At 35.5% G+C, this 21,294-nt stretch overlaps 5 protein-coding genes across 8 annotated transcripts; 1 reads left to right on the top strand and 4 right to left on the bottom strand.

Moving 5' to 3' along the window:
• Positions 1-469: 469 nt before the first annotated feature.
• LOC140887350 (short-chain dehydrogenase reductase 3b-like) lies at positions 470-2,966 on the bottom strand. The gene is made up of 3 exons (XM_073294555.1): positions 2,869-2,966; positions 1,555-1,594; positions 470-1,468 (listed from the first exon to the last, which is right to left on the bottom strand). The coding sequence occupies exons 2-3, from the start codon at positions 1,566-1,568 to the stop codon at positions 703-705; spliced, it is 780 nt and encodes a 259-aa protein (XP_073150656.1). The 5' UTR covers positions 1,569-1,594; positions 2,869-2,966; the 3' UTR covers positions 470-702.
• LOC140887351 (peptidyl-prolyl cis-trans isomerase FKBP16-3, chloroplastic) lies at positions 1,348-6,513 on the bottom strand. 4 transcript variants are annotated; one of them, XR_012151805.1, is made up of 9 exons: positions 6,411-6,513; positions 5,299-5,347; positions 4,978-5,228; positions 4,220-4,303; positions 3,530-3,579; positions 3,358-3,406; positions 3,149-3,223; positions 2,869-3,060; positions 1,348-1,468 (listed from the first exon to the last, which is right to left on the bottom strand). XR_012151805.1 is itself a non-coding variant. In XM_073294556.1 (8 exons), the coding sequence occupies exons 2-8, from the start codon at positions 5,327-5,329 to the stop codon at positions 2,944-2,946; spliced, it is 657 nt and encodes a 218-aa protein (XP_073150657.1). In that variant the 5' UTR covers positions 5,330-5,347; positions 6,411-6,513; the 3' UTR covers positions 1,603-2,943. The 4 variants fall into 4 exon arrangements, 3 of the variants coding, with proteins under 3 accessions (XP_073150657.1, XP_073150658.1, XP_073150659.1); XM_073294556.1 differs by lacking the exon at positions 1,348-1,468 and having other exon boundaries at positions 1,603-3,060; XM_073294557.1 differs by lacking the exon at positions 1,348-1,468 and having other exon boundaries at positions 1,603-3,060; positions 5,299-5,374; positions 6,411-6,495.
• A 1,408-nt stretch (positions 6,514-7,921) lies between these two features.
• On the top strand, positions 7,922-10,657 carry LOC140886738 (uncharacterized). The gene is made up of 7 exons (XM_073293503.1): positions 7,922-8,235; positions 8,308-8,407; positions 8,502-8,597; positions 8,700-8,752; positions 9,323-9,371; positions 9,727-9,774; positions 10,308-10,657. Exons 1-7 carry the CDS (start codon positions 8,018-8,020, stop codon positions 10,389-10,391), a joined length of 648 nt encoding a protein of 215 aa, XP_073149604.1. The 5' UTR covers positions 7,922-8,017; the 3' UTR covers positions 10,392-10,657.
• Positions 10,658-10,761: 104 nt separating this feature from the next.
• Positions 10,762-13,304, bottom strand: LOC140886737 (26S proteasome non-ATPase regulatory subunit 11 homolog). Its single transcript, XM_073293502.1, has 2 exons — positions 13,171-13,304; positions 10,762-12,318 (listed from the first exon to the last, which is right to left on the bottom strand). Exon 2 carries the CDS (start codon positions 12,290-12,292, stop codon positions 11,024-11,026), a length of 1,269 nt encoding a protein of 422 aa, XP_073149603.1. The 5' UTR covers positions 12,293-12,318; positions 13,171-13,304; the 3' UTR covers positions 10,762-11,023.
• Positions 13,305-14,292: 988 nt separating this feature from the next.
• On the bottom strand, positions 14,293-18,269 carry LOC140886085 (boron transporter 1-like). The gene is made up of 12 exons (XM_073292587.1): positions 17,938-18,269; positions 17,772-17,854; positions 17,395-17,587; positions 17,171-17,309; positions 16,919-17,084; positions 16,642-16,808; positions 16,375-16,548; positions 16,175-16,270; positions 15,931-16,068; positions 15,522-15,841; positions 15,151-15,418; positions 14,293-15,070 (listed from the first exon to the last, which is right to left on the bottom strand). Exons 1-12 carry the CDS (start codon positions 18,039-18,041, stop codon positions 14,744-14,746), a joined length of 2,175 nt encoding a protein of 724 aa, XP_073148688.1. The 5' UTR covers positions 18,042-18,269; the 3' UTR covers positions 14,293-14,743.
• Between the last annotated feature and the right edge of the window lie 3,025 nt (positions 18,270-21,294).

Genomic DNA, 21,294 nt, shown 5'->3' with positions numbered 1-21,294 from the left:
CTATTTTAGTGTTTTGCACGAATAGCGCACGTCATTATCAAGAAACTATAGCGCAAATAACGTGCGTTATAACGCAAATAACGTGCGATATAGCGCTATTTGTTGTATAACGTGTGTTTTTTGTGCAAAAACTAAAGGATCATAATTGACATATTTTGACTAAAATTAAAAGGTCAAACAAGAAAGGTTGGGTCTTGTTAATATGGAAAATAAATATTTGGATGTTGAAACTATATTTTGGCATCTAACGGTCAATTATTATGATTTCATGGCTAGCTAATTATTTTACTTATTTACATGTATATAAGTATTTTTCTATTTTTGTAATTAAATAAATTAAATAATTGATGTGCACGAATAACTTGCGTTATACACTACGCTATTTACGATATGCTTTGACAGGAGAACAACGCTACAGGCTAACAATATGCTTTTTAAAACACCGAACGTGATATATAGTATTCTTCATCGTCTCATTACTTAACATATAACTCATCTGATATCAACTATCGGATTTCGGAGGACGTATCAATAATGATCGGACCCTAATAAACTTTCGCCAAACTAAAAAATAACATGATTTAAGATCACATATTACATATATCTAAAAATATTAATTGGTGTTGCAAGCGTTGACTCATTCAATGCACCGGGTTAAGTTTGCTCCAAACTAAATTCACAATGATGATATCAGAAAGAAGATCAATAGCTGTGGCTGACCACCGAAAACCCGCCGTCGACCGCCAAATTTTGCCCGCTAACGTAAGCCGACTCGTCGGAAGCTAGAAACAACGCCGCCTCCGCCACATGCTCTGCCTTCAAAACAATTCCCTTCAAGTTGGCCGTCTTGCAGCTGTTTTCTTCCACTTCATCGGGTTTCAGGCCGAATGCGTTGCACGTGAGCGGCGTCGCCACCCCGTAGGGAGATATACAGTTGACCCTTATCCCATATGCACCAAGCTCGCTGCAGGCACCCTTAACCAGACCCACCACAGCATGTTTCGATGCCGAATAAGCGTGCGGGCCGGCGCCTCCCAGGCAGGCTGCAATGCTGGCCGTGCAGATGATGGAGCCCTTGATCTTTCTATCCACCATGGCTCGGGCAGCATGCTTTATACTCGAGGCGATGCCACGCACATTCGTCGCCATGACATCATCCAATCCTTGAATATCAAGGTCGAGTATGCTCGTGAGGGGTCCAATGATCCCAGCATTGCTGAACATGACATCAAGGCTGTCATATGTTTCGAGGGTGTAGCTGATGGTCTCAGCCACTTGTTTTTCATCTCGTACATCGCAGCGGCGGTAGCTCACTTTATTCGAGTTGATGGAGGAAACGAGCAGGCTCCCTAATTCATCTTGCACGTCGGCCACCACGACGGCCGCCCCCTGCTCCGCGAACAACCGTACCGCGGCCTCACCGATGCCGCTCGCGCCGCCCGTGATCACGGCCACTTTACCCTCCAACCTATATGAATGATCATATATAAATAACTATATATATAATTTCTAAATATGTTACATGATCGAAAATTAAGGAGTCGGTGTGCTCACCTTAGCTTTGACATACCCAACCAAGATTTGTGAAATGAAGCTGCCAATTTAGGTTGGTTCAATAACTTGAATGCCAAATTAAATATATATAGACTACTTTAATATATAATAGAGTAACACAGCGCAGATCCACTTATACGCCGTGTTAAAAGGTATTTGAATATTATAGTATTAGACTTTAATTAATTAGAAGACATGGCCCGGGTTGAATGCACCTCTGTATTTATATTCATCTAGGGACCAAGACAGAAGTTAATTAAATGGGAAATAAAATATAATTATCAACTAATAAAAACGTATAATTTTATTTTAATTTTTAGTTAAAAAATGAATTGAATGGTATATTTAAAATATAATAATATATATATATACACACACATATTTACTACCTTTTCAATTAGTAGGGGTATAGATTTCAATGCTCGAGATAATTGACGTGTCTGCCACCATTCATTGATAATAACGTGATTGATATATATGCGGGACGGAAATTAACTTTTAAGACATACAATGTCAAAAACGAATTATTAATGAAGCTATTGATTCCACACAGTGTATTGTAGAGTTGTCAAATTGAGTTAGAATCAATCGAATTGACCCCCTCATCAATTGAGGATTAGTAACTAGTTGTGAATAACTCCTATGTCAAATATATAACTAAAAATGTGTAGATGAGTTGAGTTAATTTCTCAACTTGCTCAAATGATGGGTCGGCCTAACACATTAGTCTGTTTTGACAAATGTACACACACGGTGTAATTTGGTAGGTTTGAATAGGTCGTTTTTACTTGGATATCCTCAAAGCCCTACATCTGCTATATGACATTCTCTCTTTTATGTCTTTTATTTATCAGTCCGTTTTTACAACATTGTCTATTTAAAATAAACTGACTAAGAACAAAATACGATTCATTGGACAGTTACTATGAAGTAAATTCTCTCATTGTGTCTTTTATTAGTCATTTTTTACACTATCTCTATTATTTTGCTAATCTAATTGCTGCATTTCCTTTATTTTCTTTCTGAAATCATCTCTAGGTTTCTGGTAAGTTAATGACTAAATCACCATTTAAATCTATCTTAAGATTCTAGAGCTTAAATGAACAATCCAAGTGGAAGCCATACTTGAATTCATCTTTTGTTTCTTTGTATAGAAGGATTAGTTATAATAAATAAATAAAATAAAAAAATAAAGAAAGACAGACAGACAGAATTTCAGCAGCTCGTCTGGGTTATAATGCATCCGGGTTGTACATGCAATTGAATGTGAAGTTAAAAAAATAAAACATCAATTAGAGAAAGCACGCTAGGAACCTTTCTCAGCATCTTCCAAGTCGTGGTAGTGTGATGGATCGACGAAGACGAAAAATGGATCCCTTCTGTACGTCTTTATTCGTCATCCTCAAGGCCTGGAATGTACTCCAAACTAACATCGAAGACAACTGGACTGTTTGCAGCCACTCTTGGCCTACCTGGAGCTGAGTTGAGTCCTTTGGGAAAGGCTAACTGATCATACAACAGAGATGTATGTTATACGGTCTCATAGATTTATTGTATCTGATTATATCAAAATGATGGATTTTATTGTGCTTACTGGTCCCGGAATGTAGATACGACGTTTTCCTCCTGCTTTCATGCTCAGAATCCCTTCGTCAAGTCCTTTGATTACCTGCCCGTGGGCATTTCAGGTTTCTTTTAGCAATGGGCATGTTGAATACACACACACACGCACACACATAGAACTGGATCATAGTTAACTCATCTCTAAGTTGCAAATGAAAGTGAAAATCCTTGGCATCTCACCTGACCAGACCCAACACGGAAAATGTAAAGCTGGCCTTTCTCCAGAGAACTAGAAATTCAAATAACAAGAGATCAATAGGGATAATTACGTCATCTACTGTGATGGCAAAGTACCTAGAGATGCTACAGTATTAATAGAGAGTGAGAAACAAGTTGCACGCGACACAATTACCTGTCGAATATTTGGCCCGATGGAACCATGGCAACATAGTTTGCTGCAACCTATAATAAAATGGATATGTTACTGTTAGTACAAGTAGAAATAATCACTGTAATTAATATTACATCGCTGAGCATTTCTTTTACTCATTATTTAATATTTGATTTGTTAAACAATATACACACTTATAAAAATAACATTGCTGGTGGATGTGAAAATTGATTTTCTTAACAGCTTCTCCGGCATTAAGTATGAAAACAATCATCAAGATAAAATTAATATATACATGAAATTTTGGCATCATTATATATTAAACTCATCATAGTAACCTTCACTACAATGTAATCTGTATTAATTGGTAATTTGTTTTTCCTATACTGGTGACTTTAAAGGATTTATTGCATGCATTCCTACAAAAGGTACTCGCAAATGAATAGCTGAAGAATGAATCAGAAATCATATTGGCGATTAAAAAATTCAACCCCATTCATATTTTATTAACAAAATGATTATGGAATATAATTAGAAATAAGGAAGGAGCATGCTTCAATGTGTAAATGAGGGCATAAATGCATAATTCGTAACTTGATGAAATTACAAGTAAGAGCAAAAAAATTTAACCTACACTACCCAGTTCTAATGACATTTCTCTATTTTCGCTTGTCTTGATATACTCTGAAAGCTAGGGCACTAGGTACAAACCTGGAATCCCACGGGAGGACTAGGTCCTCCGCCAACTTTAATATCCTTGTACTGCAAACCAGACTCGGTAGTTACCATAGGTACCTTTGATCACATAAATTTCTGAAGTCAGGCAAGTGTATGATGTAAAATCCATTAATTGATACTTAAGTTTCTGTTCTTCAAGAATGGTATGAATGCAAATATATATTGATAAAGACACTAAAAACATATTTGGTAGGCTATGCCTTAGAATCTTCAAGGGAAGCATTATGAAAATGAGTCCTGTTGATCTAGCACTTGAGACTTTGATAACAATTAGAAACAAGACGATAGATTTTTATATCAAGCCAAGTTTGCGTAAAGAAGAATATTCCTGTTGTTACAGGAAGCACAAGTTTGAAATTGCATTCAAGCACATAAGCTTAGGTTATCGGAATGAAACTAAACATCATGGAAATTTGATTTGACAATAAATAAATCAAATCAGTATCATTTTAACATTATGATTGTCAAGAAATTTAGTTGGCACATATAACTTTGTTTCAGCATATTCAATGGAACAACAAATTGGCGTACCCGTGAGAGAAGAGAGTTCCATCCATAAGGCAATAACCTAGTGACTATTGTTTCGGATAGAAATTTTGATCATGAAGAAAAATTTGTCAAAAGTCAAATTAACCGTCAAAGTATGCAGAATCATTAATTATAATTATCAGACTATGAAACAATAACAGGGTAGTACAAAATTTGAGGGAACAAAAGTAATCTCACCATACATTTTCAAGCTCTTTTTCACATGTATCATCACATAACTTTGGTTTCTCCTCTGGGGGCAATCCAGCAGCTTCAGCAACACTCAAACCAACGACAAGGTTTAGAAGTCCAAAACCACTAATACTAATCAAATGTCGGCGTTTGATGAAGGGACAATTGTCCTGATTCTCAAATGATTGCCTTCTAGAACCCTCGATTTGAATTTTGGGTACTCTTAGATGATTCGCAGATAAATTTTTTGCCATAGTAGGACCTGAATAAAAGCAGGTCAAGAGAATGTCTAAAAACATGGTATAGCATCACAGAAAAAGAGAAAATGTTACCGAGCGGAAGAAGCAAAGAAACGGAAGCCATTTCCTTTTTCTGACTGAACTGCAGATTGAGAATGACAAGAGGAGTCTGTTATAAGCCGTTTGAATACTAAATCAGAACTCTAGTTTTGAGCAATGAAGTGCATAACACATATGCATCAAAATCCATCATTATGAAATTTTTGCAAAATAATGTCGAAGCAAGGAGTGTACGCCCATGTGATCTTTAGCTTAATTGTGAATACTAAATCAGAACTCTTGAGCAATATCAAAATCTATTTACAAGCTATTTCCATTAGATACTAACCCCCAACATATACTAAAAGTACTAGTTCCAACCCTTCAATCTTCCTACCATTACTAGATCTCATGCTAAGGTATTTCTACCAACTTTTAATCAATAAATTCAATAAAAACAGCTCCTCGCCTATAGTGTTCTATTAAACACTAAAATCTACACTTCAAAATTTGTCTAAATTAGCCAACTCCGAGTCTACAATCAAGTTTAATATACGGGAGACAGATCCATATGTAGTTTCCATACCTACATTTCCCTGTAGGCACAAATATACACAAAGTGAGTCAAAACACAATTTGAAAATTTTGAAACGATTTATATGTATATACACACATAGACACCAACTGATCTACCACAAGAGGGCATTTCAGATTTCTCTATCCATGACTCGTATGATTCCATTCACAATCTCCTTTTTTTACTCCCCTAAACAAGACAGCCCCTTTTACACATGTTCTTGTACATAAAATAGTGTGAGCCTTTCAAACAAATGGAACAAATTGATATAACCAACCGAAATATGATTCATTAACGAAATATGTTTCATTAGACTTTTAGCATTGACAAGTCCGCTGTTTTAGAAACTAAAATAAATTACAATCTGCAATTCAGCACACTGGTGTACATAAACATACTAAGCTTATTCCAAACTAATGGTTTCAACTCCAAACCTCATGACAGCAGTCACCCATTAAATTACTTCTTTTTTTCCCCTGCTTAAACTATGATTCAGTGTATCAGATTCCTCCCATTATACTTCAAGCTCATTAAATCCTATAATAAAATCCAAAACCGACACTGCAAGAACTGGGACAAATGTACTAACCTTAATTACGATGGCAGGAGACACTAAATAGGCGAGCTAGAGCGACGGTGCGGGAATGATTGGCTGGTGGGTATTCCTTCTCCCTATCTACTTTCTAAGTTTATATATGTATGTACATGTATATACACACACACATATATATATATATATATATATATATATATTTTTTATTTTCCCACGAGAATTTCCAAACTCCCAAATGGGCCTAATATGCCCGGCCTAAAGTTTATTTAAAGCCCATTTTTGTTTTGTTTTGTTTTGTTTTGTATTTGAAAGCAGCCCACTATGTTTGCTTGTTCGTTATTATTATTGTTTTTTTGAGAATATTTGTCCGTATTTATAACTTGTCGGCAATGAACTAAACATTATTTATTTTCTATATTATATTCATATAGATAACCATAAAAATATATATTATATAAAATTCTAACTATAAATTTTAATGAATTTTCATCTTATCACGAGTTTTGCTACGTTAAACCTTCAAATAAAAACTACTACAAGGTTTGTTTATTTATATAACATAATAAATAAAACACAAAATTCTTGTTAGACGATCTCACGAGTCATTTTCGTGAGAAATATCATTTATTTAAGTCATCCATGAAAAAATATTACTCTTTAGGCAAAACTATTATAAAACGGTGTCACTGGTCAATTTTATGAAAGGAGTCTCCTATTTGGGTTAATCATGAAAAATATTACTTTTTTATAACAAAATTATTATTTATTATTATAAATATGGCTGGGTTAACCCGTTTCATGGATAAACCGTCTTACAAGAGACCTAGCCTAACTAAAAATGAGTAAATGTCTTGTGAGACAGATCAACCCTACCTATTTTTACAATAAAAAATAATATTTTTAGCATAAAATTTGATATTTTTTCATGGATGACAAAAATAATAGATTCGTCTCACGAAATTAATTCTAAAACAGTCTCACGAGATTGAGAATAAAAATATATCAAAAGAATAAATACCGATTTATTAACCGTTTCTATTATTGCTGCAATTTTTTCAGATTATAGTATTTCATAAAAAAAATTGGTTCTCTCAATTTTAATAATTATCACGAAATTAGTCATTTTATTTATAAATTGTCTTATGTGTGTATTTTTTTTAGTTGGGTGAGAGATTTTTTATAATTGAGTATCGAATTCATTGAAAACTTTTAAATTTAAAATCTTAGTGTCAAATGAACTATATGTCATCGCATCGTCGCGTCGTCATTACGTGTGCTTTCAATTACATTAACAAAGTTAATTTTTTTTAAAAAAAAGAAAATTCAAGAAAAAGAAAGTTTAGTTTGATCTTTATTTAATAAAATAAATTTGTTTTGTTGGAACTTGAAAGTTGAAAGCATGGAAGAGCACAATTTTTTCACAAAACTAGATTTTAAAAAAATTAATTTTGCCTTTAAAAAAAATTTATTTTTGATATTTTTGATTTGTTTTTTTTGGTTTTATTATATATATATTTTTGTATACAAAAAAAATTAAAAAAGGCTATAAAGTCGTGGTGAAAAACGATTGGTTGTGTTGAGTCGTCTTCCTCCTTCCGCCTTCTGCCACTCTTTCAATTCTAATTTTGCTGTAACAAAAACAAATGTCTGCCGGAGCAGCTTCCACCGCCGTCGTTTCCTTAATCAACCGCACAATATCCCACCCAGATAGCTTCCCGCTGCTTCCCTCCTTCTTATCCTCCTCCACCACCGCCAGCCTCCTCCGCCACCGCCTCAACACGAATCTTGTCCCCAGAAGGACATGTTACTTCAAATTCCCCCGCCGACACTTATTTACCGTCATGGAATGGCAGGATTCCACGTAATCTGATTTCATTCAGCAAGTTCATTTGCTTTCTTCTCTGTTCGGTCACATTTACTGATTCCAATGCAGGGTGAAGATGGATGTCGATGTGCCCATTTCGGTTGCTTACAGATGTTACTCTGACCGTGAAGCCATTTCTCAGTGGATGCCCTTCATTTCATCTGTAAAGGTCGGCAAATCGTGATTAGATTTTCAGTTCCACCGAACGGTGAAGTACCTTAATTTGCTTTTGTAAGGAATTTGACATCTCACACTGTTCTTAGATTCTGGATGATAAACCTGATCTATCACGATGGTCACTGAAGTATAAAGCATTTGGTCAAGATATACAATACTCTTGGGTGGCTCGAAATTTGCAGGTAACTGCTAAAGTGATTATGGAGATATATTACACCATATCTTTTACTTTCCTCATTGCAAGTTAAGTACCCACCAAATTTTTTTGTTGTTGACTGATGCAGCCTATACCAAATCAGAAAATCCACTGGAGATCACTGGAGGGTCTTCCTAATAGGTAACAGAAATTTTAAGAGAAACAAATCATGTATGAAAAGTGCAGCAGGCTGAACTTTGCATTTGTCTCAAGATTGTGTTTTTTTATTATTTTGAACAGTAAATAATCTGAGTGTGAACATTACTATCGAATGCCAGAGCCGGGATTCATTAAACGATCTGTAATGCTTTTGAAATTCACTACATCTTCCAGTTTGCCAGTAAGTCATGGAGTTTGGCATAGAGATTGGGTTTTTAATCTTGAGAAATCTGTTAATTGAAGTTTCCTATACTTCCACAACTCTCTGCGACAGAGAACTTATTTTACAGCAAACGTATAGTCAGCTGAATTTGTGCTAGGTACTTATCAGTGTCTTGTGTAAACTTTAAAAGGGAACAATATACTTAATTATGATCATGCCATTGGTTTTTATTCAATGCTTTCTTTTTTATTGTTTCGAACAAGATGGCAAAATATTTAGGAAATGAATTATAAATGGCACACCTTCAAATGAGAGCTATAGGAAACTTTTAGTTTGCTTTGTTAATCTTGATAATTCGGGACACTAAGTTTAGCATACAAATGTTGCAGGGGAGCCGTAAGGTTTTTTCCTAAGGGTGCTGATTCATGTGTGGTTGAAGTACGTATTAACTTTATCTTTCCTGCTCTAAATTTGTTTGTTTCATGTGACATGCTTCTCAATCATTTTCTGATTGCCTTTTTCACTTCATAAGGTGCATTTTTTTTAAATCTATATGCAATGAGATAGTATCTTGATCATCCATAAAATATTTACAGAATGTTCATGTGTAGAAATTAAGTGAAAAATTCATATTAGTAGAGCCAGTTCTAAATTTAACAGATCTGTTCAGGATACCAGGAATATGACAAATTATCACATTTAGACTTCTTATTTGTTTTTGCAGAACACAATGAGATATAATGGAGTTTGAATTTCTGAATCTGTTATTACAGTAAATTTTTGTGTGTTTCAGCTTACTGTTTCATATGAAGTTCCTCAACTGCTGACCCCAGTGGCATCTGTAAGTATTACCTTTTTTAGCGGATAAGCATCTGTTGAAAACTTGTCTCCCAAAAGCTCAAGTTCATTGGAATTGTGCGATCACTAGTTTTATACTTTTGCATGCCCATCCCTACGCGTGTAAGCTTGAGACCAGGGAAATATATGCTCTGCATTTATATCTAAGGCATATACATGAAAGTTGATAAGGCATTAGGAACAAAAACCAGCGAACACCAACATAAAAACATGGATTATGCTCTCCAGCGGTTTATAACCTATGATATCCTGACTCTAAATGCCATATCAAAATAATTTTTTTCATATAATTATTGGTCGTCTCACCTCTATGAGCTCGAGCTTTTGGGAATATTTGTTTCAGAAAAACAATTGAATGTGCAAATAACCAAAATGAAGAGATGTTATGATTGTGATGATATCATCATATACTATGGAAGTAATCGTGCCAGTGTCATTGGGAATTAATATCTATTTTAAATTGTTACTCGAAAAATTGTCATACTATAATCCAACATGCTGATTATGGTTGTTTAGGCGCTGCGACCTTTTCTGGAGAGCTTGCTGTTGCGTGGTTTGGAAGGGTTCGCAAAGTTTGCTAAAAGTTACCAGCAGAAATAGTGTCCTGAGATTGATTGAGTTTTTACCCTTGCATGCATTTATTAAGCAACATGAATTGTAAGTGACGTACATGTTAAATTGATAATAAAGGCTTGTCAAATTCAGGAGGTCAAGGATTCTTAAGAAGCAAAATCCCACATACATTTCATTCCAACGGCCTTGGATAGTCCTCATTATCTAATGTTCAAATCGGATGCTTTGAATTCATCAGTCCAACACAAACCCTCATTTGGTCAGTTGAATATTTGATTGCTAATTTGGCAATTTGCTATATCTCGAACTAGTTTTATGGGCGACCATAATTATGCACTTGGACATGGTTTCATATTTTTCAATAAATTCTATTTTTGATTAATAAGTCGTCAATATAATTCTTCTACATACATGCTATAAATCATCACAAGGCTATCAACACACGAAATAAATCGAATGAATAATCAAGCATGACTTGCGGTCAACAGCTCAATATGCCCTATACATGGCGAATTGGTCAGTCAGTACACAAACAATACAGATAGAGATAAAACATTAGGAAGATGATGGCAAAAGAAATTCAAAAAGAAGTCGGTTCTGTCTCAAAATGCCGCAAAAGAAATTGGTACCTAGAAATTTAAAGTTCCTTGATGTGATTTTCATGTCATTATTTTAGCAGATCTCATATAAAGGCTATCCACAACCTTTCCCATATTTGAAATGGTTTCGAGCGTTGCGGGATAGATTGCATCAGTCTTGGGATCGTCAAATATGATTAGACATCCAGCACCTTGGTCTAGAGTTCCCGCAAATTTCTTGTCCAGAATCATCTGAGATAGTTTCTTTTCCACATGGTGGGATGGGAGCTCAATCAACTCTGCAATATGTGCAATCTCGACTCTTGAAAAGGGCTCAATCAACCTGCAAAGATTTTGCTCCAACAGAGTGTCATAAAGGGACGAAAGGTGCCTGTGAACAATTGGGTCTTCGTCCAACTGAGTCTTGAAATTCTGAAGCGCGGTTTCAAAGAGCTTGAGTGAGCGTTTTGAATGCGCATCAGCAACAGCTCTCATTGCATCAAGTTCTGGTCCTTGGTATTGTAAACCTACTTTAGGGGATGATATGATTCCTGCTACATCATCAGCCTGGTTAACCATAATTTTGCATAGTAACATGTACTTGAGACTGAATATGGCCTGGCGATCTTCAAGGGCATTAAATGCTTCAAATGCTTCAAAGAAGTAACTGTAAGCAGTTTTGTAGTCCTTTTCCTCAGCGTGGAGAATCCCACTCTGCAAATCTATAGTACCCTGTTGAGCTGGAGGCACATATATAGCATTGGCGGCTGTCCTAGCAGCTGTAAGTGCAGCCTTGGCTTTGGGAAGGTTCCGCAGAGAGAAATGAAGTTTGCTTTCGAGCAAGTCAATTTCTACAAGCAGTAGCTTGTCATCTAATCTTCTGACCTCCTTAATAAGACCTGAAAGGAGATTCAATGCTTCAGAAAATTCCTTATTGTCCATCAGGAGGGCTGCAAGCCTTGCCTCAATTCGCTGCCGGAGAAAAGTTCGTTTTTCAGCACGTGTCCATTGTACTATTTCTTTGCAAAGTGTGATCTGAAGATCAGATGTACCAGGGATTTTAGCAACCGCGTCAACAATAACACGGACAATCTTTGCAGTCTTTGCCTTCGGAATCAAAGAAAAGAATGGACGTAGCTTGGTGAGGAGGTCTTGAAGTTCAGCTGCTCGACCCTCTTGTCTAAGAAGATCTGAGAGATTGGTGATGGTCTGTTCCTTTATCCGTAAGGCTTCAGAAGAAGATGAGGGGTTTTCAAGAATCTGGTACAGAATGGAGATTGCCTCAGATGGAGTCTTGGCTTCAGTAGCCTGAATGAGTGAATCAGTAGTGGCAGGAAGATATGAAGACATGATCACGACTCACAGATTTCGAAGCTCTGAAAATGTTGACTCATTAGAACAACCAATATATAATTAATACAAAGGTGATGTATATATCTGCAAACACGAGTTGATTGCAACCCCAGAAAGTAAAAACAATAACTGAATATTTGTGACGACAGGCAAGTATATCCGTTGGTAAAAATCAATTGACAAAAAACACCATCAGTAACAGCACTACATCGAAGCAAAAAGTAGAATTATATACCGAAAATATCAATGGATTATAGAATAAACTTGTTTCGCAGGAACCACCTCTCCACGTTAGAGAATGCGAGATAGAAGAACAAATAGCACTAATGCAATCAAGTACTCATACTTGTAGTGTCAATTTCCAAAATGCAAAAAAGAGGGTGGTTGTGACTTGTGAGAGAATCCATGAAATTAATTGACTTTCTTGTATAACGATAAAGAAATGATGGGCATTTTTCACCGGCTGGCGGCTGCTAAATCCGTAGCCACTAAACACTAAATAGTTAACATCTTTTCCGCGAATTTGCAGTGCAGGCCATGACGCTAGATTCATGTTTCCTTACATAGGATTCCGTTTAGATTCTGGTGTTTGAATACTTATTTTGCCACATGCCTAGACTAAAACTTGGTAAACAAGTCGTCATCAGTTCTATATTTTCCAATCATCAAGCCTTTGATATTTGTGAAAGTTGAATATCTTTGTATTACCCAGCTCACGATATTTCAAGGTTGCTAAAAGGAAACAGATACGAGAGAATAGATTACGATTAACAATAACAACCAAAATTGAAAAACCCTAATTGTTTGGACGCACGAATCTAAGCATAACCTATGCACCAGAAGTATCAAACGAGAAGAATTCATGGAGAAATTACCTAAAAACATCAACAGATTCGTGATAATTGAGCGATCGGGGAGCACGAGCCGGCTGAAGGCTTCGACAGAAAATGATGCTAGGGCGGACGGAAATGCAATTTCTGCGCGATTTTGTTTTTGGGGTGTATTTTTTAATATATAATAACTTGTGTCCTCTTTTCAAAAATAAAAAATAATTAAATATAACATTTCCTAGACAACAAGCGAAATGTGGCGCCATGGGCCATGGCGGCTCATACGTGTTTCTCAGAGAAAGTCGTGAAATTTTTCACTAATTATTTTGTATAAAATGTAAAGGAAAAAAAATAATAAAATTTGTACATTATAGATTTATGATAATATAAATATTTTTTAGTGAAAGTTATGAAATAAATTATTAATTAATTTGTATAAAATTTAAATGGTGTACTTAATAATTAAGAATTTTATTGATTTTTTTTTATAAATATTTATTTATGAAATGAAAATTTTAATTAGTTATAAAAAAAATTTGGGTTGGTCCGTCTATAAATATTTATAAAAAAAATCAATAAAATTCTTAATTATTAAGTAAACCATTTAAATTTTGTATTTATGAAATGAAAATTTTAATTAGTTATAAAAAAAATTTGGGTTGGTCCGTCTATAAATATTTATTTATAAAATAAAAATTTTAATTAATTATAAAAAAAAATTGGGTTGGTCCGTCTAATTCGTAACCCAACTTACAATAAATTAAAAAAAAAAGTAATATACTGCGTATAAATGTAATTTTACTTTCATGTAGGTGTAATTATATTAACAATCAGTAAGCTCTCCATTTTGACATTCTTGGTGCACTAACTTTATTTATTTCGAAATTTTATTTCTCTTTTACTATAATGTTGAATGAAAGCCAAAAACAGCAACAAGATCTGGTGCAGCAACAATATTTCTCTCTACATTTTTCAGTTTGCAAGTAAGCCATCATGGAGTTTTGAAAACGAACAATATACTTGTGAGTTGTGACCATGCCTTTCAATTATTTTCAATGCTTTCTTCTTTAATATTGTTTCGAACAAGATGGCAAAATATTTAGAAAATGGAATTATAAATGGCAAAACTTCGAATGAGAGCTATAGGAAACTCTGAGTTTGCTTTGTTAATCTTGATATTTCAAGAAACTCATAACTTTAGCATACATATTTTGCAGGGGACTAATCTTGATACCCAATGATTTCTTCGAAAATTCCTTTCCATTTCAACCATTGAGTGATCGGCTTATCGCACGCGGCGGCTTTTCCATTAATCTTTGTATTCAAAGTTAGATTTGATTCTCACCTCTGAAAGTGCTGTGTACTGTACACGTGGATCCATGATTAATATGTCAATTCTTGATCTTGCATGCTCTGTGCAGTAGAAATGGCTGTTGTTGCCACCAATGAACATATCAGCATGATGTTTATTTTACAGGTTGGATCATTAACTGGTGAAGGAGTTTCAAGTGCAAGATTTACACATGAAAGAAGTTAAAAGATAATGAGAAAACAAAACACAAGAAAGAATATATTGCATGCATATGTATTTGGTTTTGCACTAACAACTTGTACCAAGTTATTTTGTGGTGGAGTTGCGAGGACTAATCCCCAAATTAGATGGACCAACTTGATCTCCTCCGCCACTTCTTGGACTAAAAGATCCTTTCCCAGTAACACTTAACTGGTGATCTCCTCTTAGTTCGCTAAGCCGCGAACTATACGCTGCTCTCTCGGTGGACCAGCGTGGGCTCGGAGTCGTGAGATTAGGCTCTTTCCCAGGGGTTGCCGACGAGCTAGTCACTTTTGGACTGGAAATATGCCTCACCTCGCCTCTACTTCTTGTAATAATTCCATCCAATATCTCCCCACCTTGATCAGCAAACGAAACTCTACCTTCTCCTTCCTGCATTCATTATAATGTTTCATTTTTTGTAAAATTAACATCAGAGTGTTATTGTTGGGAAAACAAACGAAAGGTGTTACCGGTGGAAGGCTGAATGGTATAGCCGGCGCCTCTTCGTATTCTGCAGCATCTAAATCTTGAAGATGTGCACCTTTGAAAAACTTTGGTAACATGTATTGTCTCACCGGAACCAGAAGCATGATCAGAAGTGGGAATAGGACTCCGGCAATCGGAACCCATGTAATACCAAAACAAAGGAGCAAATATGTTGTCTGGAATACTGTGAATGCTGCGATTGTCTTGAAAGGCACAGTTTCCACAAAGGTGGCATGATAGTCTTCCAAAACTCTGCCACAACACATAAACAATATATATATGTATTCAGTGGTTTTAAGAACAAGTAATTGGCTCTGAAAAAGGAAGTAATAAAATGTTTGAATCAATGTATTACTTGTATCTTCTGCTTGGGGCAGTGAAAAGCAGCAAAATCCTTTCCCAGAACTGGTTACCGGGTAAGCTTTCGATGGCCATGAAAGCGAAATACCCCCAGAGAACAGAGGTTGGGATCATTCTCAAGGCTGGCATGGCAGCAACGCATCCTCCCACCATAATGGCTTGAAGCAAATTGCTCACACGCTGTTCTTTCACCTCCACAGGCAGCAAATCGTCGATCTCCTTTTCGACATCAAATACTGTTTCATCCACTGGAGCATCGAAGCTTCCCATGCTCGACGCTAACTGGACTGTTGATTCTTTCAACTCCTTTAGACCCTGTTCCAACAGTTTTCTTAATTGTTCGTGTGCATGGAATTCAAGATCAGCTAGGATTTACACAAACAAGAAGATAAATAGTTGCATACTCTATGTGATGGCTCTTGGTAGATGAGAGGAGTCTGTATCTGTCGATAAGCTTCTTGCATGTTCCCATACAACTGTCCCAAGCTCGAGTTTGTTTTCATACTTTGGCGTGCCGTATCAACGAGCCGATTCCTGAGCAACTGCGTTAGTTCGCGAGCAAAATCTTCAGTACAAGGGAATTTATGGATACATGGTATTTGCTCTCTAAGGATTTCACAGTCAAAACAAAAAGGCAACATCTTTCACCTGGTGTTTAAGAGTGGCCAGAGCTTTTGTATGCATTGGGGACTGTGGGATTACACCATTTGATGGTGGGATTCCAAGGAGACCGCACACTAAAGTCTGCCAACACAACAACAGATCATATTGGCATCTTATATAGTTTCAAGAAACAAATACAGCTGAAGAAGCATGCAAAATATCAAACGAGTCACCCAAATACATACCAGAAATCCAAGAAGCAGTAAATCATAATGGAAAGAAGACGGTTTCCTCAGATTGAACTCTTTCTGCTGAGCCAACTGAGACGCTACACTGTGGTCAAAATAGTATAGGACTGCGATCATCGTTGCCGGTATAAAGGCTCCAAGTATGTAGAGAATGGGTACGTTCAGCATATCCTGTTAAATTTGACAGCAAATCATCATGTTGCACAACGAAAAAGAAACCATTCTACGACCAAGAATTTACGAACAAGCAAGGCCAGTGCATGCCTTCATCACTGTCCAGTTCCCGTAGGCCCCCGGTGACCATGGATTTGGGCTCATGAGACGTCGTGGAATCCCTTTCGGTACTGTCGAAGCAGGCATGTAGGATACCGCTGTCCACACCAAGACCATCAATGGCACCCCATAATCTGCGATAAGGCTCCGAAGCCAACCTACAAGGAAATAACATAAAATTTTATGAATGATATATGCAATTGCTATAGAAGTTTAAAAAATTATGTTCCCTTGTTTATGTTCAAAAAGATCCATCTCTGATCCTCACCGGACCCATATCGCCATGACCGTGCTTTTCGGCTTCTTAATGCAGTCAATAGCAGACCAAATGACAGAACCAACGCGAACATGCCATTCGCAAATCTCCACGATGGTATATATTCTGTAAGCCCCGCATCTTCCCTTTTCGGTATGCGGAACTCCTCCACCAGTCCCTTTTACACAAATCATCACAAGGTCAGCTTAATGTTTTTGTTTGATTTATATATACTGATGATTCCATACAAATTAGTTTTCTTACTTTCACGGCTTGCTGCATGAAAAGCATGGCAATAAGCATTCCGAACAGTTCCCCTGCCACACGGGTGAACCTGTTGATAATGGAGCAAGCTCCCAAAATAGCCAGCAAAAACAACAAAGCTGCAGTCCAAACACAAACCCTGAAAAAGTTTCGTGTTACATGATATACATTGAAATCGAACAAGCACACAAAACATCGATCAAATGAAACCGAATCAGGCTAACCATCCAGTCCATGCAAGAAAGAGTTCTGGACCCAAATCCGGCCTTTGCTTGACAAATGCGAACATGAAGGTGTACATTAAGACAGTAGGCTCAGCAACTCCTAAAATCAGCAAAGGTTGCCCTCCAATAATGGAGTGTACAATTCCACAAAATGCAGTGGATGCCAAAGTCTGAACCGCCGTCAAAATCCCATCTGCAGTTCGTTGGAATAAAGTTAATAACACACGGATATTACAAGTAACACTAGCTATAGTCAGCTAACACAAAAGTCCAAAAATATCTCAAGGGTGTCGGCACATTTGCCCTTCATTGTGAAGCAATTTCACAAACACACACAAATCAAGAAAATGAATAAAAACACACATTTTGGTACCAACCTGTATTCCTCTCAAGTTGTTCGCCAAAGGAAATCACCGGTATGGCCGAAGCGAAAAATATATAGGTGGTGGGAGCCAGCACCCTGAAATGATACATACAGCAACACTATCAGATCACACACAAAATGCATCAGAAAATCAAACGAATAAGCAGATATGAACAAACCTGAAGCCAGCCTTGAATCCACCAGTCCAATCTTGCTTGTAACAGAGCAGCCTCCCTCGAACATCATTCTTAATCCCACGAAAAGGCACAAAAGTCTCTTCCATGCTGATTCCTACAATGGGTTATTTTCAAGATTTCTGCTTTCCTATCCAACCAAACTCTGCCGCATTGCCTTTGAAATAAAACTCAAGAATCAATCCAAGCAGCAAAGAGTGATGAATTGCATACTGATGAGGAATCTGCTGGGAACCGCTGCCTGTACTATATATGAATTAAAAGTAAGTAGATTCCCAGTGAAGTGGGGCAGAAATTAACGCAGATGTAATGTAGTAAGCATTGAAACAAGCGATGATTATTATATAGAGTTTACAGACTAGTCAGTGGTTGTCCATTGTATAGAGAGAGACAGGGGGTGAGGCAAGAATGCGGGTCAAAAGGGATATTCGGAAGGCGCCACATTGCATTCAATAGTAAAAGACAGTTCAACACAAGCTGGCGGGGGCTGTGATTTGCAGCATTTCATTCATGGCCAATGATTCTTGTAGTGTTCATTATCTATTAATTGGTTCTCCTAAAAGTTTATCTAACGATATATAATAAATTCGTGTATTTTTTCAAGTATAAGAGCATCGTCTCGAAGGTATGTATGATCGAATAAATCATGTTAACGTTTGTGTTTGTGGTTTTTTCCTAACATGGTAACATAGTCTTTTAATGAATGATTTCTATATGCATGTTTATTAATGTCATTTGTGTGTGTAGAGTGGAGAAATGGTTAAAATTGGAAAAGAAAGAAACAAAAGACGAGTGAGTTTGAACTTTGGAGTTATTAGAGTAACATATATAGTGTTTTTATTAGAGTTGGATTTGATTATATATAGTATGCACATAAAATTTTATGAATCACAAAAAAATTTATGGGCCCGGTTCTTATTTGATTCACGAATGATTTTTTAGTCATTTTGATTGATCTTCACCGCGATTCTTAATCAGTTACGTACAAACTTCACAAATCAACATAAAATATTTTACGCAAATATATTTATAATTCAAATGTACATTTTTTTTTTCCAAATCAAATGTAGTTAAACTAAAATTTAAAATGTGGAAAAAAACATTACAAAATTTATGATAAAAATTATTACAAGAAATAGAATAGAATAAGAACAAAATTATTAATTATAAAAAAATTAATTATTTATTACTAAATGAAATCGCCGTAATCCGAAGGTATCTACTAGCCCAGCCATATCTGTCTGATTTGTGACATTTCTTTATTTAAGACAATTATTTTATTCTTGTTAATTTACTTTAGGGGAGTAAGTTGGTAGAAAAGACTTTACTTTAAGGAAGTTGGAATTACGAGAAGCATATACTTGCAAGCTCGATAGTCAATTATAACTTTCTCTAAATTGGGTGTGGATACTGTAGTCATGAACTCCAGGCTTAAACACATATTTGATATTTTGATGTCAAATGAGCTACACGTCATCGATAATTATAAGCAACTCTTTTAGCATAAAAGTCTCGTATACATACGAAATGAGCTTTTATGCTACTCAATTTGTGATACTGTAGTAACAGGGCCTTCCAAGGGCTACCAGTACATGAAAGGACATTGAGAATTGCTAGTCCAGAAAAAATATTCGTTCAAATTGTCACGCCCCGAAATCGGGCCTAGTTGACATCGGTATTGTTTAACAATTTAATATTGAAACAACAAGCCTCATAGTACAAGTCTTGCCAAAAACCAGTCTATTTCATAAACAATAACTGTTTTTACAGAGAACAAAACACAAGTGCAACAATGTGGAAACGAAACTGAAATTTAAAGTAAAAATATTTCTTCAACTTGAACTGATTCATCATCACCAACCTCAGAACTTATTATATTCTTCGTCATCTAACTCATCTTCATTCTTATCTGGGGAGCAAAGTAAGGGGGTGAGTGTTTTGGAAAATACTCAGCAAGTGGGGGCCGATCGAGCACGATAAACACCAAAATATATTTACATGTACTCATGTATATTTTATAATCTCGAAACAAAATAAGCATGCTGAATTCGAACAAATACGAAGCAAATATTGCACTGTTAATTATCTCATTTTCCGTGGTTCTACTGATCAGTCCCCTATATGTTACTCCTCTAAGGGACGAGGCCAAAGGAACGGTTATTATAACCCACCGCATCAGGGCCATATCAAATCAAATCAAATCAAATCGTCGGAAATTCCTTAACCATTTCTAAATCGACTCTTAACAGTGCATCTCAAATATTTTCAAATAATTCTAACATGCTTCAAATAATATCACGAATAGCCAACAAATAATATATATCAAAGTGAAACGAATATTATCATGCCGATCGAATTTTCAAAAGTATAAGTATTTATTTTATAAAACTTAACTCACACACAAAAATAAATATAAGTATAGAAACTTATATTACACAAAAGAAAGGTAGAAGCCCACTTACACGGAAAATTTTGTTGAATCGATAACTGATATAAAATTCTTCTAAAAGCTTCATCTACTCTTTGCCAAGCCAACTCTTTGATGCCACAAGAACTTAACTCTTAGAAGAAATATGCATATCTTCCATATAATTTATCTCTCTTTATTTTTATGAATATTATGGATTGAAATGAGAATGTGACTAGTGTAGTATATTTATACTAAAATTTCAAGCAACTCAAAAGGTCACATTAAATGTAAGGAATTGAATTTGGTTTGGTGGGTAGTAACTTGAGAGGGGAAACATGGGTTAATGGGTAGGAATTTGATAAGTCATGGTGGTTTATGACAAATAGTAAGTATGGTATAATGATTGATTTAAAGACTAGTTAATAATTTTTAACACATGACAAATAAATTATCTATATTGACAATTTGGACACAAAAATGGATTTTATGAACTTTATAATGGATAAAGATATGTATACTTGAACGTGTGTTTTCATGGTTGAGAATTTTAAAAGACAATCAATTGAGGCATTAAGCCTAATTAATAATCAAACAATAATTATATAAAATAATTAGATATAATGTCACTCTTAAAATTTTAAACATTAATAATTCCACCTCAACATGACAATTAAGATAAATCATTATTTTGAAAATAATACTAGTCAATAAAAATAATAAGTTTTCTTTACATGTAAAATAATAAGTATAATATGAGAACCGAGATTTAGCCAAAACAATTGAAATTAGAAATCTTAGTTTTTATTTCACTAGTAGGTACAAAAATATATTTAAATATATTTTCTTTATTATACCATGAATTTGGTCACGGGTATCACACAAATAATTATATATTTTTTAAAAAAATTGACATTAGATTCTTAAAATTTTAT

Source organism: Henckelia pumila, chromosome 3 (assembly GCF_033568475.1).
Source record: "Henckelia pumila isolate YLH828 chromosome 3, ASM3356847v2, whole genome shotgun sequence".
In the NCBI taxonomy this organism is placed as follows: domain Eukaryota; kingdom Viridiplantae; phylum Streptophyta; class Magnoliopsida; order Lamiales; family Gesneriaceae; genus Henckelia; species Henckelia pumila.
This window is presented reverse-complemented; position numbering and strand designations above follow the sequence as displayed.